Source organism: Cariama cristata, unplaced genomic scaffold (assembly GCF_000690535.1).
Source record: "Cariama cristata isolate BGI_N322 unplaced genomic scaffold, ASM69053v1 scaffold16238, whole genome shotgun sequence".
In the NCBI taxonomy this organism is placed as follows: domain Eukaryota; kingdom Metazoa; phylum Chordata; class Aves; order Cariamiformes; family Cariamidae; genus Cariama; species Cariama cristata.
Genome location: NW_009631805.1, coordinates 25,949 through 46,182, shown reverse-complemented (window position 1 = coordinate 46,182; position 20,234 = coordinate 25,949). Strand labels below are relative to the sequence as shown.

The window sequence follows — 20,234 nt, the reverse complement described above, 5'->3', positions numbered from 1 at the left end:
CAACCCTTTTACAGCTTTTTACTTGCTTAGCAAAAGGCCAGCAGTGGCCTTGGTTCTCATGGGGATAAGTATAAACATGGGCCTTTCTGCATACCAATCCTACTGATACTTCAGTAGCAACTATAACCATCGAGCATTATCAGGCCTGAAATGCAGACAGTGTCTGAAAAACATGTAGCTGTACTGTCAGAAAGTGCAGTTACTTAGAAGGGATTTGATTGAAAGAAAAACTCCTGAAAGGAGAAAATAGCTCTGTTTTAGCCAAACCAGGACGTTACTGAAAAAAAATCTTTAGTAATTTCATAGTGATGGGCCTAGAAAGGGCTATTTCTCCTATACCTGTCACTTTTGAAGCCTAGCAAAATAAGAGCTATTCAATTAGGACTACCATGAATCTTGGTGTTCACAATAGCTTTGCTTCTAAGACTGATCAAAAGCGTATTATAGTACAGAAAACATTCAAATAGTGTTTTTTTCAGAGATTTCAGTTCTCACAAAGGCAGAAAAAATAACCACAGTTGCTCAGAATGGTGTACTCCAGTACAAAAGCAAACACATGGCCAAAAACCTCAAAGTACTTTTAAGTCTACAATAGGTATATGAAATAATGAAGAACTGTAGCTTATGCATCAAAAGCTTCAGATTGGAAAACATAGTAGATGAGTTCTTGCTTATTCTTAGTAGAAAAAGTATTGGAAAAGATATCTGAAATTAACTTGTCAAGAAAATAAAAATCACGAAGATGTGGCCTATTAAAAATATTCAGACTCTGATCTCTATAATTTTCTATAAATTCTACTTAGACACATCATCTGATTTTGGTTTTTTTGTGTGTAAAGTTACCTAGTTCAGAATAAATGCTTAAAAATTACTTTCACTGCTCCATCTATTGAAGAACTCCTGTTCTTTCGATAGCTAGTAGTGATGTTTTCATTTTCAGAAACCACTTGATACTATATGGATTAGGAGAATACATTTAATATAGAGTATAAGAAACCATGAACAGTGTTTTCAGCTAGGTTCTGTTAGACACTATTCAGTCTACCTAAACATTTATTTTAAGTGTTTGTGTTGTGTTTGATAATGTGCTTGTATTGTTTATCTGTTTTGTACTAGTCACATCTTTTCATGTGGTGACCTCTACTTATTTTCATAGTGAGTTGTGCTCTTTAACATCTGTTGTGATGCATGTTAAGAACACAAATTTTGCTGAACACTTTGAAAATTTTTGCACTCTTGAGTATTCATTTAGTTTTTTTCTTTTATCAAATACTTACCTGGTTTTGGAATGTAAGATGCATGTCCTTGCAGGGAAACTGTAATTGAGTCCCAAAGGGAACGCATTGAGGAACTAGGCCGTGCCAAAGAGATGCTTGTGAGTCAGCTAAGAAAGAAAGAGAAGGAAATTGAAGAATCCGTCCTACGGCTGAAAGAGCGAGAAACAACAAGCCAAAGGTATTGTGAAAAATGGAAATCTCCATGGTGGAAGCATTAGAAGAGCTATGTCATGATGTTTATATATAGCTGTGAAAATTACTTGTTCTGTTAAGAAATACGTGCTTTGTTCATTTTTTCCCCTTTGGTGAAGCTAAGTTATAAAATGTTTTACCATATAGCCATGGATCTTTCTAAGCAAGGAGATTGTTACGATAATAGGTTATGATGTTTTTTCATAAATAAACAAAGAAATTCATGATTACCATTTTAGAGAATTCATTTCCAACTCATTTGGATTCAATTGAAGTTCCACTCATTAAATTTTAATCATCTATTGTTTCTTCAATATAATTCTTAGAAAATTTTAGATATAGGTTCATAGTGGGTAATTTAAGGTTCATTAGTACTCATTGATAATTTGGAGTCTACAAATAGTAGAAAAATAATGGCCCTATAAGGGTAGAATTGCAAATTTTTGAAGGAATATGGTATGGCTATGCAGCGAAACAGTCAGACAAACACGCTTGCCGAGTGTAGTTCACTGTTAGTTTAATCTCTTTTCTTTCTTCTTTCACTTTTGCAAAATATATGCAAAATTATGTAACTTTGCATGTATTTTCCCTCTTTGACTGTTTCAGTTTCAGCTTGTTACTTTTAATTGTATTAAGAATCTGATACAGCATGATCCTGCATTCCTTACTTATTTGATTTCAGTGAAAGTTCTACTTGGATGAGAAGTATGCGGTCAGTTCTTTAACTGCCTTTTAAGGGAGGGACCCCGTTATTGTGTGTGAGCATCCTTTTGTGCATCAGTGGCACTACATAAATAATACATCATAATGTTTGCTATTAAATTATTGACAAAGTCATAAGTCTCCCCTATTCAGAATTTCCTTTATATAGTTTAAATAGGCTGAAGAAGTTGTTACCATAAATAATTTCTAAATCTGTGCCTACAGTGAATTCAGAAAATATTTAAAAGATTTTTTTCATTATTTGAAAATAATCCAATACAAATCTCAAAGAACTTCTGTGCTTCATTCTTCTATAGATAAACACTGTTGTTTAAGTACAGCAGGCAGAAATTGAACGTAACATCTAAATTCAATGTCAGCTACCATATTTCTGTGAAATTTTTAAGGAGTTTTAAAGTAAAGATACACTTCAAATTCAGAAAAAAAAAAAAAATCCTTAAATAAAGTCAGGCTATAAAAAGTAGTGCAGAACCTTTTTTATTTATGTTTATCAAATTACTTGTATACAATCTATGATACTTGACCTAAGTTAACTATCTGTGAATTCCTGTTTGAAGTTCTGGAAGTATTTCTTGTTTGAAATGTGATAAAAGATATGTGAAGTATTTAAGAGTTACTGTGTTGGCTGAAGACACTAGGAAAGAAATTGAAAAATGTCCACTACTGCATATCTAGAATAGTGTGCATTCTATAATTTTGCCACTAGAATACTTCATGGAAGGCTGTTAATCCCCATGTTTTTCAAGTTTTTGTGGTTTGTTGGTTGGTTGGTTTGGTTTTTTTGGGTTTTTTTATGCTGAATGAACCAGAACCAGAACTTGGAGGGTTACTATTCTCTCCAGGTTTAACTGTAAGCATAGGTACCTATGCATATTATCTTTAGGAGATTTTCATTACTTGTTTTCTTGGAAGTCTTGTAACTGCTGTCTAGAACATTCTGTATTAGTTGTTTTGTTACACAAACAGATTTATAGGTTCGATGTAATTCTTATTTTTAATCTTCTTTGCATCAGCAGAGAAGAAACTGTCAATAACGGAGTATTGGAGGAAAAATTGAAAATTTGTGTGACTGATAAGGTCATCTTATTTCGTCTTTGTAGCTTATGTCTTTGAATTTTGGTACAATTGGCAACTTTTTCTTGTGTTTTGTCAGAATACACTTGGCTGTCATCTAGTTAGATTACTACCCAAAGACAGTTAATCTGTTGAAATTCTTTAGGAACTGTATGGTGTCAAAAGGTCATAATAAATGTGCTTCCACCAGTCTTCATGTTGTAGTACCATTTGATCTCAGCGAGTGTTAACAAAATTAGGTTTCTTTGAACCCTTAGGAAAACTTTCTTTATTCTGCTACATGGTTAAGAAATTCTTGTGATTGAAATAACTGTAGTTTCCAAGTAGTGAAGCAGCCACAGTTAATAATCATTGATCCATCAGTGGTAAGGGAGGGAGATACTTGAGTTCTGTACCCACAAGAAATCCAGTATTATTTTAAAGCTGCCTTTGCAGCTTCACTACAGTTTCTGTATAACAACAAAGGAGCTATATAACAGAGCTGAGTTCATATGCAGTGTACTCCTTGAGATGATTATTGTAACATGGCTGCAATAGATGTTTTTTCAATATTCCATTAAAGATTGTTTGGGGATTTTTTCAGTAATATATAATTCTGACTTAATTTTGACTTAAGGGAGAAACTTGGCCTGTGGGTTGTTAGACTAAACACATTTTCTTAAGTACAAAATTAAACTGCATTTAACTTGGCTGTTTTTAATTTAAAGATGACCAAAACCATAATAAGCTCATGGTTTGATGTCTATGATACACGGTGTAGAAGTTAAAACATTAAGTCTAAACAATCACATTTTTCAAGCAGCTAGCTTCAAATAACTTAATTGCTCATGGTACTTTCCAAAAACATTTTTAAAGCCACCCCAAAATGCATTAGTGAAACAGGTATTTGGTATTTGCACGTGTTTGTGCGTTTTTCTGTGTTTTGTTTGTGGTTTTTTAATGAAAAAACTCATTTGCCAGTCAGTTTTTAATTCCTTTGGCATTTTTTGCTGCAACTTGACTTTGGAATTAAACCTATTAAATGTGTGGATTTTTGGACAGGAGTGTCGTGTCTGACACACTCATGACTTCTGTGTTTGCATTATAGCATTGCAGACCTAGATTAAAATGTGGAACATCGTAGTCACAACACATTATCTAAAGGGTTTTGAGAGAGTATAGCATGCATAGGAATTTGCTAAATCATGTCTAATATAAAAACCCAAACTTATATTTGCATATCCGTATCTAATTTTTCATATTTAACCAGTTTCTCTAAAGATCATGACTTTTTTAATTTGTAGATAGCTCTTTAGCCAGGCAAACAAATGTAGAATTTTATATTGGTATTTAAATAATCTTAATAATTTAGATGCTAGAGCTATTGATGCAATGCTAATGTTGTGCTTATTGAAAATATACTATCAATTACAATGTAAAGGTGCTACTAGAAGATAAACGTTGTTTTTTTTTCCCCTTTACATTTGACTTCCTATAAGAAATAAGAGGTAAAGGAAAGAACATAATGTATATCAACATATACTCCTGTTAGTTCCTAAGCATTGTGAAATGAGAAGAGTACTGCACATTGATATTCTATTCTTTACTTCTTTGCTTGGGAGTCTACATGTATATCTTGGCCACTGATGCATTTGTGATTGAGAACTATTAGCCTAGAAACCTTTTGTTTATTTTGCCAGACGGAGAGTAAGTGATCCTGAGAAGTATGGTGGTAATATTTTTTCACTTGCTTGTTTTTCTTGTTCTGAATGTGAATGGAGAAAGTTTGTGAGCCACTGGTCTGGTTGATACAATAGTCAGGACTCTCGAAGAGTAGTCTCAGTAGTATCCATGTCCTGCTCATATGGAAGCAAAGACAAGATGCAAGGGATGTGGTTTAATTAGGCCTCAATTTTATTAGCCTAGCCATCTGGGATTTACTGGCATAAATTTGTACAGTGCAGGTCAAGATCCTTTCTTTAATCATTTCATTCTGGTGTAGGTTGCTGTCAGTCCCCCATTCCCACACAGCTGGTCCCCAGCCTGTTATTGGGACCCCACTCTGTACACTTTTAATGCAAATAATAAAAGGTCTGGAAAAGAGACTGTCTCCTTGGTGTACTTCAGACATTAACCCCAAACATAATTCTTAGTTTTTGAAAGAGTCACTTTCTCCTAACCTCATTTCCAATTCCAGACTTTTTAATCCAGCTTTAAGATGAGGTTTAGAGTGGAAGGATAGAGTTCATGTTCCTTATTTCTGCACTTGTGGTAGAACGTGTGCTAGAGCTAAATCAGCATGCCCGTTAATTCAGGTTACTGCTTCAAAAGATATGTTGGTTCCTTTTTCTAACTTCTGCTCCAGGTCTACCTCCATGTCTTCAGGTTCTGTGGCAGAATTTTTGGCTTTTTTGGCAATAGGGAAAAGATTGAATGAGCTGCCTTAGTACAACTTTATTCTTATACATTATTTTGTTATTCTTTGAGCAAAATATTAGCTAGTTAAGTGAAAGGTAGCATTGACATTTATATCAAATCTGTATATAACCCCTGGTTTTAAGTTATATCAGAATACCTGGGGAGAGGTTCTGGGAGCAGAATACATCAGCTACCTGGGAGGGAGAAAGCTGTGTGGATAATCAATTTCTATTCTATCCTACTGTTTCATGACTTCATTTATAGAAAAATTAATCTTCCTCAATTAACTTTGCCTTGCCCACGAAATCTGAAATGATTTTGTTCTTCAGCAGCAAGCTCCTTGTCATGTACCTAGGTGCATTGGACATTTCTTATACGTACTTTATTTAAATAAATAAATTAAATATTGTAGAAGTACTGTAAAGAAATAATTTTGTTGCTCTAGCCTATAATGAGAGCTGAGGTTGTGATTGATGTAACGCACTAATAAGAAATTAATTGCACATGCTTTCTGTAGCTAGAAACTTCACGAGATAAATACTCTTATAATTGTAGGAATTGAAATTATCCCAATAAAAAGTAATTTTTCACTTCTGAATTTGAATAATTTACTTCATAGTATCAGTACTCCAAACTTGTTTAAGTCAAACGCTGTTTCATTCACTGTTGAAAAAATAGTCAGTGTTGATTGTCAGGAGCCATGGGGTTTACATCTGTACATCATAAATTTCACTATCATCTGCTCTTTTTTCTACTAAAGAAGGAAAAAAAAAAAGCCTTCTACTTAAAAAAGAAGAGGAGGAGGAAAAAAAAAGAAAAAGAAAAAGCCTTTGAAGGCATCAGAGCCTTTTGTTTGATGTGTGGAATAAGATTAATAAAAACGTGCCACTACATTAGCTTTTAAATAGCTAGCATGAGACAGTGCTGCTGTCTATACTCACCACAAGTTTAATTTGTGTAGATAACATGTTTTAGACACATGATAGTTTTAGCATAGCGTTAAGGCTGTTTCTTGCAGAAGATCTCAGGTTTGTGAGTGTGTTTATCTTCTGTGTAAGGACAATTAACTGGGCAATGCCAAAACACAACAGGATTTGATATTTTACAGAATAAAAGGAAAGTCTTTCACGTACTCAGCTGGTTTACAGATGTGTAAGCTTTGTAGTCCATTTTCTTGCTCCAGCATGGCATTGTGACAATTCGTCCAATATGTCTAAAACAGATAAATATTGGAAGAGAAGGTACCTTTTTAAATGCTAAATATTTATTCTGATTTTATGGTATTTTATATTAATACAAATCAGAATTGGTTTCTCTTCCTCTACTTGAAGAAGCTGTAAAAATAATGGGGTTTAGTTTCAGTGTTTGAAGCAAGGGAAAATATCTAAATAAATATTTATATAAAATTTGAACTTTTAAAACCTACTTTCTATTAAGCAGTATGTTCTCAAATTAATCTTAGAATTGTAACAATGTAGAAAATCTATATGGATATTAAGTGATTTTCATGTGGTTGAGACACACCTGCAGCTTGTTTGAATGCCGGCCTCAAGGTGTTATAATATAAATTGCTAAGGCACTTTTTCTTAGCAGTATTTGATAGGTTTAAACTGCAAGAGGAAACTGCATAAAGTGGTAATCTATTGGCACCAAATACTTTGGAGGGTGGAAAAGAGGGGAATGGAAAGCAAATAATCTCTTTAGGTATAGGATTGTTTTATCTTCCTGTCGTATATAGTTTGATACAGTGAACAAAGATAGATATGTATTGATTGGAGCTGCTATGTCATAGTATGGTACAATGTTTATTTACCTAAATTCTGTAATGTGGATTATAGAAGAAGAAATTAATTTGGGTGTTACACACTAAATCTTCTCCCAAATCTGCTGTAGAAAACTGATTTGCAAAGGATTTCAATTTTTCAAAACAAAAATAAGATTATTTTGTATCTTTAAACTCATGATGCATTTCTTTTTTAATACAATTTTGAAGGCTAAACATTCAGGACAATGTGGAAATGATCAAGGTCCGTAAACAACTGTTTGAGAAAAGCAATGCTCTTTCAGCAATGGAAGGAAAATTTCTCCAGCTTCAAGAGGTAATTGCAATTTGGTCAATAACATTCCTTTACTCTCATCACATAAGCATGCGTAGATGGAAAAGAAATATACCCAGTTATTGATTCTGAGTCAATGCTGAGTACATGAAAATGAACCACATAATACATTGCACCCAAGCTACTCCAAATGTTTCGGGTTTTTTAGTCTTAAGTTTTTGTTTGTATTTTTTTCCAGAACGGTCTATCTGCAAAGCCTTCCTAGACAGATTGTGGAGAGTGAACTGAGTTGTCTGGCTATTGAAAGAGATCCCTGATCATTTAAAGAGAGGGTGTTGACTTAAATATACTGATTTACCAAAGAAGGGGTACCAGAACCCCCTCACTTTATCAGTCTTTGATAAAGTTGGGGAGGTTTGGCTGTTTAGATTTCTGACATTAGGACTTAACTTATGTTCATAGATTCATGGAAATTATTTTATAAGCCTACTCTAAGTAGTAGATTTTCTTTTTATGAAAATACCACCAGAACATGCAACTGCATGGTAGATTCCATATAGGTTTTAGTTATACAGCATTTTTCTGCTTCTTCCCATATGTATTTGGAGAACCTCATGTGCATACAGACAGATAGTATGATAATAACTTAGAAAGAGGAGAGTTCCTGTAAGTAGGAATGCTGTGTACAATAGAGCTTTATGAAGTATCCTAGCCTTATGAGGTGGAAGCACTAGATACCCTTGTAAGCTCTTACTGCTGCCTGCTTCTTGTTATTGTAGCATGCTAAATAACACTTGTGCCATTAGATTTTTGTTCCATTCCTTTTTTCCTGTGTTTTTCTGCTTCTGTGTTTTGCTTTGCTTCCCTCCCCCGCCTTCAGTGTAATACCTCTATCTTCTCTGCCAAAGCAGTTCTTCTGTTAGTAGCTCAAATTTAATTTTTCACAGAGTGAACTATGTAGAATGTAAATTCCAGGGGAGACAGGTTTCACGTGGCTTTCTATGTTCTTAAATAGAAAGCGGTAAGTAAACTGTTCCATTTTAAATCATTTGCAACTTTTTGGTAATTTACAGCAAACGTCAAGTACTTATGCCTCTTTCTTGGCAGCAGCTGAATAGAAACATATGCCTAGGATTCAAACTGGTATTTGAAGACATTGTTTCTAATATTCACAGTGAAAGCTGCATTTTTGAAAAGGATGACTGTGTGTTCCGTCTTTTTTTTTTTTTGTTTCAAGATAACGGATACAATGGTTTTCCTTTTTCCAGTCATTTGAATATTTGAAACATGTGCCTGCTAAATGTGAATAACGGTAAAATCCAAAATTTCTAGTTTACATGGCACATAAAGTTCTTATCAAGAGAGCAGTTTTTAGTATTTTTTTTATGTTTATCTTGATGATTTTTAGGCCTATTTAGTTCATCATCATTTACTTTCAGCTTCTACCAATTGAAACCCATATAATTAATTCCTCCATGTTCATCTTTGAACTTGAGTCAGCCCAAAATGTGAAACCACAGAATAATAAGAACCTATAATCCTGCTTCATCTAAGGATATTGGTTGAACTTGCTACCAAACACTTACAGGACGGTTTTGTTGATAAAGAATTTCAAAGTAGCCAGTTGAATGAAGGAATTGTGCAATCTGCTTAAAAGAGCAAAGGACCCTGAAACTGTTTGGATTATATAGTTGATCAGATTGGTATATTTATTTGCTTTTATTACACACTGGACATTCAGGATTTCTTGATTTGTAATATGAAATATGATAACCTGTGCAACTACAATTTAAAATACTATAGAGATTTAATTCTCTTGAACAATCGGTACAATTTCACAACTGTAATTGAGAGCAGTTTATGTTCATTTGTGCAATATTTCTGGGAGGTATATATCCATTTTCTTTAAATGAGTTATTTCTAATTGACAACAATGTCAAGGCATGTTTCCCAAAGAAATAAAATTCCAGACTAGAAATATTAAACTAAAATCATCATCCATGTTGTTGCCATGACCCGAGTCTTGGGATACTCCAGGGAGAGCAGGATGGAAAACAGTTTGGGCATAATGGAAAAAAAGTGTTGACAGAACACTCAAATATGGAAGAATATCCAGGTAAAAAATGCCTTTTGGAAAAAAAATTTAATAATGAGGGTGAAGTCATGGTCCCCTTAAAGTTAATGAGGAAAGTTAACCCAAAATGGTCAGGAGAGTAGCAGAGACACTGAAGGACTAGAATGAAGTTGAAGCAAGGAGATTTTTCAGGAGGATATTTTTGATGCTTTTAATGAGACCGTTCAGTGGAGTAAATATCATTGTTGAATTTGTTTTCAACTGTTTTGGAAATTAAGAAAAGAGATGAGGGTGAAATGCTCTATGAAAGGCAGCTTTGCCAAGATGTTTTGGTGTTGTTTTTTTTCCTTCATATATCATGGGTTGAAGTGACACGAGTTATTGAAATGGAAAAGAACTTCAGGAAAAAGCTGAAGCTGAGAGATGGGGAAGAGTTCACTTGGACAGTTGGAAGGGTTAGAAACTGTAAGGATTCTGATTTTGAGAAGAAAGGAAAGAAATTTGGAGAGAAATGAAGAGTGTAAAAGAATGATTTTTAAGGTGTCATTTTTTGAAGATACACAGTTCACAGATATAGGACAGCGAGAGGAACGCTGAAGACTGTTAAAAATTAATGAGTAATATTGCTTCATTATCTCTCTGAAATAAGACTGACTGCTAATATTATTTATTATCCATGATACTTTTCTTACTGAGAAATGAGATAATGAAAGGATGTTCAGACTGCATGTGAACCTAAACAATTTGTACAGGAGTCACATTCAACTTCTCCATTTAACTACTTTGTAGGAATATTATATGGAAAAAATGAAGCTAACTTTTTTCCTGTCATTAATCATTAAACATTATCTATACTCATACATGTACTTGACATAAATTTTCATATAATCATTTTATTAAACAAGAGATTGGCTTTTGGGCTATTTTGTTTCAAGTGATACTTTGAATGTGATTTACGCTGAAATTTTTAATGAGGCTTTATTAAAGCATTGTGGAATATAGGCAGTATAATATTAACTAATATTCTGGAAATAGAGGTTCTATCAGCATCCTCCATTTAATATTAAAATTGATTAAATGTGCCTTAAAATAATCCATTTAAGTAAATTAAAATGTAAAAGAAATCATAAGTATCTCATTATTGCTAGCAGGGAAATAGAAATGAGTGCATTAAGATTATGAAACAATTACACATCTACAATTAAGGGTTAACAGAGCTGTGGCAAGCTCTGTGATTAACATACTGTGGTCAACATTCATTTTTGCTTGCTACTGCAGTGGTTTTGGTCAGCATGTCTAACCACTGTAACCACAGCAAAATCTCCTAATTGCTTAACAGATATATTTCTTGGTCATTTTCATTATGATAGAACTGAGGGTTTAATGTTCATGAGAGCAACAAGAATGTCACCTTCTCCTGGCCATGCGTAATGGAAGTTGCTTTCAGTTACTTAGTTCAAGAGTGTCTCCTGTTGATCACATTGAGAATATATATTAAATACTGCCATGAGAGACCACTGATTAAATATACAGAGTGTTGTAACATTCTACTGTCTGATTTTTTAATTTTTTTTTTTCTGGATTTTCCTTCCTTTTCATAGAACCAAAAAAACTTAAAGACCAGCCATGATGCTTTAATAGCAAAAGGTGATGAACTGAATCTACAGCTTAAAGAGGAGCGGTTAAAGTGTGTCCATCTCGAGAAAGAACTGCAAACAGCAACTATTTCAAACCAAAGGACAGAGGAGGTGAGATATTGTGTTAGAGAGAGCTAGAATCTGCTTTAGGTGATACACATAGGTAAGGGAAAAGTTAAGAATGGGATACCTTTTCATTGCAAAGATATGAATAGATCTTTGGAACAGATTTAGAAGACTGACTTGGTTATAGATATACTTTTATCCCATTGAGAAGAAAAAACGGTGGCTGCTGCTTGCGTTTCATAGAATTGTGAACCACACCTGGTCCCCATGCCATGTAATCACTGCACCAGTGTTTGGACAATATTTGAGGTTAACACATAGGATTTCATGTCAATTCTGATACTAAACAAGTGGTTTATTAACCTGAAAAAGATCATAGTACTTGATTTATAGATCGGATCTTGCTAGTTTTTTAGTGTGATTTCAACCTGATTTAATTAGAGTACAGTGTAGTATTCATCTTACTCAACAGTTCAAATCAGTCACTTCTATTTCTTTGTCTAGTGACTCTGAGACTAGTGTCATCAATGATAGTCACTCCACTATAGGGCTAAAAATCAAGTGTTTTATTCCTCATTCTCTTCAACGTATGAGGAGTAAGAGTCTACAAACTTATTTATTTTCTCTTGAATTTTGTAGCAACTTAAGTTTAGTTTTACCACTTGGTTTACCTGTTTTGAATGTATTTTACATGAACCAAGATTACCAAGGTTCCCTCGTAGTTTAAAGGTTTGGAGAAAATATCTATTGTAATGCATGTATTAGGGGTATATCTTCTGGGTTAAAGCATCTCATATCTTTAAAACCATATCCTACTTTAGTGAGTATTTTGAAAGCAATGACCTGTTGTTTCTGTAAGGTCAATAAAAACATATTTACTATACAGGAGCCATTAACTAGCTAATAATAATACTCACTTACCAAAATGGAAATAAAAATTTTTAATGCTATAGATTTTTTTTATTTTTTTTTTTGCATAAGGCAGAATGTGATTAGATAGTGTTTTTCAACTGCGACATGTTAGTCTCAGCATGAAAAAACAACATGAAAAAGACTGTCTAGGCCAAATGTAAATCCTTATGGTAAAAAAGTGTTATTTTGAAGCTTCTAAGAGGCTGTCGTATAAAAAGAACAAATAAAAGCCTGCCAGTGCCTTCAAATTATTAACGATTTGTCTTTACACATTCATTGTAATTTCCTTTTGTGCTGTGCATTGCTTGAGACTTCCTACTTCATTTTAGTTACAGGAAAGAATAAATGATCTAGAAAAAGAGAAGGAACTCTTGAGGGAAAACTATGATCAGCTGTATAACAGGTAAGTTATGGTTTCTGTATATAAAATACTTGATTCCTGTCCTGTTTAATAGGTCTCTGTATACTGTGTGCTTGAATGTGTAAATATATTCATGCTACAGTTCGTCATATCAGTAAGTGTATATGGAAACTTTTATGGTGTTCTGTCTGTATTTCATCTGTTCTATTGAAACGAAGCAGCTTCCATACTTGTTCTAACACTCTCGAAATAGTAGATTACTAGTTAGTAGATTAGTAGATAGTAGTAGATTACCTAAATAAAAAATAAATAGAAATCACTTTATTTTGAACATCAACACAAAAAATTTTTATTTGAATTTCTAACCATTTTTGGTAGGATTATTGTTGAAAGAAGAATACGTCTAGGTAGATGTATATTCCTTTGCGTTTATTTTATTGTATTTTATTTTATTTGGGGAAAAGGAGTGTTTCAACTTTTTATATAAGTTCTTCCAGCACTTCTTAGTGGACCTATATAAAGGCTGATATTTGACAGCTTCTCCAATGTTTATTTTTGAGGGGTAGTTTGTGTATTTTACTGATAGCTGCCATTTCACTTGTACTGGTTCTGCTTGAAACTTTTGTGGAGGCTCATGTGAGTTTTTACAAAGGTTCTTATACATAATAACTTGTATAAATTGTATCAGCGGTGTTTACAATGAAAATGAAAATCAGGTGTGATTCAGAAATTCTCTGGTACAGAAAAGAAGTTATAGTCAATTGCCACAAGCATATTAAAGGAAAAAATAACCTTTAAATGAACTTTTCCTTTATTGTGAACCCGTGTGGTCTTTCACACTGAAGAGGGTTAGAAAGTAAGACGAATGTCTTAGAGCTAATAATTGCCTCAGAAAGTAGATAAAATGCTTGGTCTTTTCTTATATAAAATTATTTCTCCTCTTAAAGTTTGTTTGGTTTGTCAGTGTGAAGTCTGTTGAAAAAATACCAATGACTAAACACACTGTGAGTGATATCAAATGTTGTTTATAGTATTCTTACAATATTTTTTTTTTTGTACTTTCTACAGTGAAATTAAAAATTATAGTAGTAAAAAACTGTGAGTACAAATAGCTTAAAAAATATTTTTATTTTTTTTTTACATATGATATGTAACAGTTGGATAATCACAATGTTTAGAGTTTTGTATAGGGGTAGTTGGTCGGTTGTCTCTCATGTAAGTTTATTGTTGTAGATTCCTCCAAAGTCTGATCATGTTATAAATATTTTTGATTATTATTTTTTTTCTCCTCTATCATTATGCAGAGAAATAACTCTTACTAACAAATCAACTTACAATCTTGGCTTAAAATTTTTTTTCTATTGAAATCATAGGGGGATAACTTAAAAAGATATGTAAGCAGATAAATTTAAATACGTTTCTGTCATAACGCGGTAATATACAATATGACTTTTCTTTTACCTAAAATGATCTGTCTTTTCATATACTCCCATTTAAACTTCGATTCATGTTTCATCATTCCATGTTACTACACAGGTAACAAGAAATTAGGAAGAGAAATCAGTTATTTCATTATTACTACTGTTTCACGGCCAGCTTTTTCTGTTGCCCATTTGAACAATGCAACTTTACTACAGCTTACCTTGCTGCTAGCAGTGGATAGGCCAGTGTCCACAGGATAGGCCAGATAATTAATAAATATTTCTTTCTTTTTTTTGGTGGAGGAGGAGAGGCATAAACCCATTTTTTGCTAATGTTACTTTCTTGGGAATTCATTTGAAGTTGGTGGGAATTTTGCCAAAGCCAAGACTGCAAAACTGGATCTGAAAAGTTTACAAGGAACAAGTATGAGTTTGTTGACTCTTATTTAGTCAGTATCCCGGAAAACAATTTGTTTGGATAAAAGGTTTGGAGGAATTGTTTTCATATGACCTTGTAATGCAAATCTAGCAATGGTTAAACTCCCTCCAAAGAAAATGGTGCCAGATGTGGTTGACCATTTATAGTTACCCAGATGGCTCCAACTCCAGTGAAATACAGTAAATGTGAAAGAAATTTCACATGAATTTAAGTAAGACTAATCTTAAAATTCAAAGGAAGAAAGCAACAGAAGTGGACTCAGTTCAAACTGACATAAACATTAGCATTATATAGGCTTGGATAAAACCTGTCTTCTGAAATGTTCTTCATTTAAACATCTAAATTCTGAATTACCATCATAGTAACTGTTAATGATTTTTCTGCCAGCATAGTCTTTTGAAAAACTAAATGTGTAGCTACATCTTGATGCGAAGTAATTGTACCTAAATATAACGAATGCACATATAAGTAGGTATCATGGTCATTAAACTTGAAAACGTTTTCAGAAGTGTGAAAACTAAAGGTATTTCATGCCTTTTCTTGCTAAGATTTAGTCTTTCCTTATGAGAACCAATCAAACTTTGAAGAGTGCTAAATCTAAGCACTTATGGAAAACACTGTGGCTCTTCTGTACCTGTGCAGTATTGTGGAAAAGATTGTGGGTTCAGTGATTATATTTGCTGCATATTATCTTCAAAATTATAGCAGAGTGAAGTATATATTACTGTATATATTCTACTGACTTAAAAGCATTGCTTAAGTTCATGCATGCTGTAAAAGACACTGTATCACATTATAAGATGGTATATGCCTAGAGAACTGTATAAATAGGTGAGATAGATACAGTATGAGGAAAAGACAAAATACAGAGAGAACTGTTTTTATGAAGATCACAAATCAAGAATGTAAAACCTTGCCATGTACTTCAGAGTCTACAATTCATGCTATTATATTTTTTTCTTTAATCTTAAGGTCATTCTTCAAATATATTAGATATATATGCACTTATATGTACTCAGAACCACTTGATGTAGTCATAGCCATCAAAACAGGCAGTTCTTTCAGTCAGCATGTACAGTCTGCGAAGCTATGTAGGCTGTCCCTTCTGTGATATTTCTTTCTTCTCTGTATTTTTTTGGTTGAGGCTTTTGTTACATAGATCTCTGGGAGAGATGGATTGATATATAGGTAGATATCAGAATATTTTTTTAAATACATTTATGTATGTAAAAAATAACAACTTTAACTGGTGAGCTTTGCCAAAGCGAAGAGTTAAGGAACTGACTTTTGTTTTAAAAAACCCTTCAATTTCTGATTTTTCACAGAATACACAAATGAATAAAAGGGTTTATGATTGGTTAAGATGAAAGACATTTTCCCACTTAATAAGAATGCAAGCATTGAATAATAATAATATGAAGACCATAGTACTCTTTAAATTGTAAGAAAGCACATGGCATTGCTTTGTCTTTTTACCTAGTGGGAATTATACTGTAAATTATGTAACGTACTTAATTTTGTTTCAGTCGGAGTTACACATTTTGTTGTGGTTTCAACAGTTCTGATTCTGAGTCCATGCAGTCCTAATTGGACATAGATTGGTAGTTTACTGGTAAATAATGTGTTTCAGGCAAAATAGTTACTCTCATTTCTTTGCCTACCTCTGTTTTTTATTTCTTAAAGTAGGAGAAAGATTACTTTATATGCACTTCTTAATCAGTATCAGAATTGTTGTTTTACAGTATGAGAAAACTGTTGTCACTTTGTGGTTAACATTTCTTTGAACAGGCAACTGACTATAGGCTCTGCATGTTTCACAGATTTAAAAGAAATCAGGTGGGTGATCCCAGTTCTCTACATTAAGAGGTTTTGTATGTGGAAAGAATGGTTTTGTCAGTTGTCAGTTGCTGAGGTTTGGAGTTGTGGATTACTCTGGGATATGCATCTGAATTCTTTTTCTAGTCCCACAAATGTTGCATGTTGCCAACTTTTCTGACTTTGGAGCTCTAAATTAAGGCCAGTTCCTTTGCTCATCCCACAAACTCTTTCATGTTTTTTAACCGCAGCCTGAGAAAGGCGCCTTGGTTTCAACAGCAGCAGACCAGCATATGTTTACTTAATTCCTAAGACATGATGACAGTGGTCTCCGTGCCACTAAAAGATTTTTTTCTTTATTATTTTGTGTTGAAGCTGATTTCTAAAAGTTTTTCACATGCCACATGTTTTATTGCAGTGTCTTCAGTATGACCCATGGACAGCAATGGAAATTAAAGGAACAGCAACTGAAACTGCAAATTGCTAAACTAGAGACTGCTATCAAATCTGATTTAGTAGACAAAAATGAAATCCTTGACAAGATCAAAGTAGAAAGAGGTATATTGCTGAAATAACTATTAGTTTTTCATGATGTGAGGTTCTCCTGTATTGGAGTCCAGGTATATTGCCCAGAAAAGTGTACTTTCTGTTGGTGATTTCAGAGCTGCCTTTCAAGTGTACATTTGAACAGTACACTTAACTTATGACTAGCTATTAAGTGCAAAAATTGACCCAATACAGATGATGTGCTGAATGAGGATCATATAGCTCCAGCTGCATTCATTCTTCATCTGTTGGGTTAATATTCACTCTTTATTCTCTATTTGTCTTTTCCTCTACACTGAAAATTCTTATGGAAAAGGGGACCATCTCATAGTCCCTTTCAAATTATAAACGAATATTCTAATTTTATTTACTGTACACAGTTACGTGAAACCTATATAGGCCCTTGAAGACTGTTAATTGTCTTTCAACTTCGTGAATTCAGATTTTTTTAGTATTTTCAGTATACACTAATTTTTATTTATGGCTATGTACATTTACAATAATACAGTTTTCTTTTAATCTACTGAATATATTATTTCATATGCTTTTTTACCCATGAAGTAGGACAACTTCTCAGTGAATCTTTAAGACCTTGCAATCTTTTCTTTTTTTATCTCAATACTGTGATATACTGTGGCAACTTAAAGTTTACAAAACAAGAGCACAGGCAAGAAGTAAACTAAATATTTTTAGAGTTTATTCTTCAAATGTCTATTTTTAAAAGGTGTATGTCTGTGAACAATCTAAGGGAATGAAGTGGGCCAACTTGTGAATAATTCTTAAGATTATGGCTCGAGTTCAGCATGTGCTTGCCATTAAGATTCTGAGTAGCTCTACTGACTTCAAATATCAGATTAAATACTTAAACATTTTATTTGACCACAGCAAGTGTTTGCAAAGTTAGCCTTAATTGATACTAAAATAAATAAGGTACCTTAAGCTACAATAATATGAAGTTATGACATATTGACAGTTAAAGACAGTTGTTAATAACAGCCTGAATATGCAATGCAAAATTTAAATTGATATAAGAGCTTGAAAATGTTATAGACCATGCTATTATTTGGTTGAATGTGGAAAATCAGGCAACACCTTCCATCTTCTATCCTTCCTTTGTGCATTATGTTTAAGTGGCAAGTCTTTTCCACCCCTTCCCCAGGTTAGCACTTAATATCTTGTTGTACTCTTAAACTGTATCACCAGGTTACTACACTTTCAGTTTCTATTGAATTGAACTTGCTGCAGCTTGAGTAGACGTTGTAATACCCTTCAAGGCCTATATATCTAGGATTTGCTTACAGCTTCTTGTCTTTGAGTAAACTTTGGCAGTGTAAGTTTCTTCAGTCACATACTTGAGAGTATCTGCCTTTCCTGCACATCCCTTTAAGCTCAGCAGGAGAACTGAAGTACTGTTTGTCTTAACCTGCTGCCTAGAACTAGTGTAGAAATAGTGTCTTGTCTACCCTTTGTAGTTTGGCATATGAGTCTGTTTTTGTGAGACTTCTTTTCCAGGACTAAGAAAGATGTTAAAATAAATGAAGTCTTGAAAATTCTATACAACTACAGCAGACTAACATCGTCTTGCCTTTTCCCATGTTCTGCTTCAGGATTTCTCTTTTAGAGTGATCATGTAATTTGGATCTGAATTTTTTAGTAGTATTTTTATGTCCATAACTTCATAATGTGTTTTGTAATACTTAAAACAAATATATTTAGACAGAAAACAGAATAACTTATTTCACATTATGACTACGTTTGCCCCTTTTTTTAGAATATGGTATTTGCAGATGCTTTATCACCCTTTCCTGTTTCCCTTAGTCATATTCTTGTGTTTCTTGTCTTTTCGATATCTCCCAGATTCTCAGCCATAAATTACAGTAGCTGTTTGGTTCATTTCATTGTGTCTTCCTGACAGTGTTGTTTCATGCAAGTCTCAAAAGGCTGAGATAAGCTACTAGAAAATCTAAGCTGAAACAATTACCATAGCAAAGATTGGTGTCACTTGTCTCAAATTGATACAGCATATGTCTTTACTTGGTAATATTTATATTAATGAGAAATAAAAATTATTTAGACATAACCTCATACCTTGCTGCATTTGTTGTTCATAGTTATAGTACTGTTTTACACAGAGTGCACTACTTAATAACTGCATTGTTTTGAAGTTGTTCTAATGGACAAATATTTATTCTGTGTCAGTAAAATCTGACATGAAATATATGACTTAAAATTGTATTTCACTCCCTAAATATTGTGCTTCTGTTCATAAAACTACCGAAAAAATACAATTCCAGTTTTATTCCATGAGCTAACAAAGAAGGCAGTCCTGTTGACTTAAACTGGGCCTAGACAAATAGAGGGTTTGGCAAGGAAGAGGGGCAGGATAGAGGCTCTTGTACATGATGGTAGGTAGATTATGGGATAGTAAGCAAAATAGGTCTCAGTTGTCTTGGAAGCAGGTACTTTTTATTTACAGGGAAAGACAGTGACAGTTTTCTTTACTTCTTCCCTGCTACCTGGTTAGTACTGGTTGGTCTATAAGAACTCTTTCTGTGAGTTTATGTAGGAAGTGAACAAATGTGGAGGCTTTTGCTGATTAAGATTCAAATTATTTTCATGTTTTGTGAATATGTACAAATTTTTAATGTGGAAGACACCAGTGCAGGTTTATTCAAATTCTGACTTTGAATGGGATTGCATATATTGGCACAATATGTATTTTAATTACAGCTGAGAAGAGTATTATTGCAGTCCCTTAGGTGTTTTATAGCCCTCTGTGTTGATAAGGGCCTTATCTACAACTCTGTGGTCTGCTTCGTCTCGTGGCTCTGTAACCTTTCACACAATCTGCTGTGGCGGTGTTTTCCAAAGCCTCTGGGGCAATATTTTTCCCTCTTTCTTGTGCTGTTACTGTCATAGCCTTGCTGCTGAAAACCCTGATCATTGTTGTGATGATGTGTTTTTGTGGGATGGTGTGAGAATTGCCTCTTCTCTCCCCTCTCCCCCTTCAGTTGCAGCTTTGGGGTTAAATTAGGGGAAGCAAGCTAAGCAGCAGCCAGCATGCTGCACCAACCCTGATCCAAGTGTACTCCAGTCAGTGCTTATAGTATCGTAAGTGGAAACAACCAGTAGAGAGTTGGAGTGGCTCCTGGTGAAAAACAATGTTGTTATATGGGAAAACTGACTGGCAGGACCCTCCTGTTCCTGAAAGGCTGTTGCAGAAGGGTTCCCTTTCCTCCTACC

General features: G+C 33.8%; 1 protein-coding gene across 1 annotated transcript in view; it reads left to right on the top strand.

The window, feature by feature from the left end:
• Nucleotides 1–1,311: 1,311 nt before the first annotated feature.
• Nucleotides 1,312–20,234, top strand: part of LOC104166259 (protein fantom-like) — a gene marked incomplete at both ends in the record, with an annotated part of 38,863 nt that continues 19,940 nt past the window's right edge. The window contains 5 exon segments of the mRNA XM_009706127.1: nucleotides 1,312–1,455; nucleotides 7,657–7,762; nucleotides 11,396–11,542; nucleotides 12,739–12,812; nucleotides 16,864–17,003. Coding sequence (XP_009704429.1) covers nucleotides 1,312–1,455; nucleotides 7,657–7,762; nucleotides 11,396–11,542; nucleotides 12,739–12,812; nucleotides 16,864–17,003 — 611 coding nt within the window.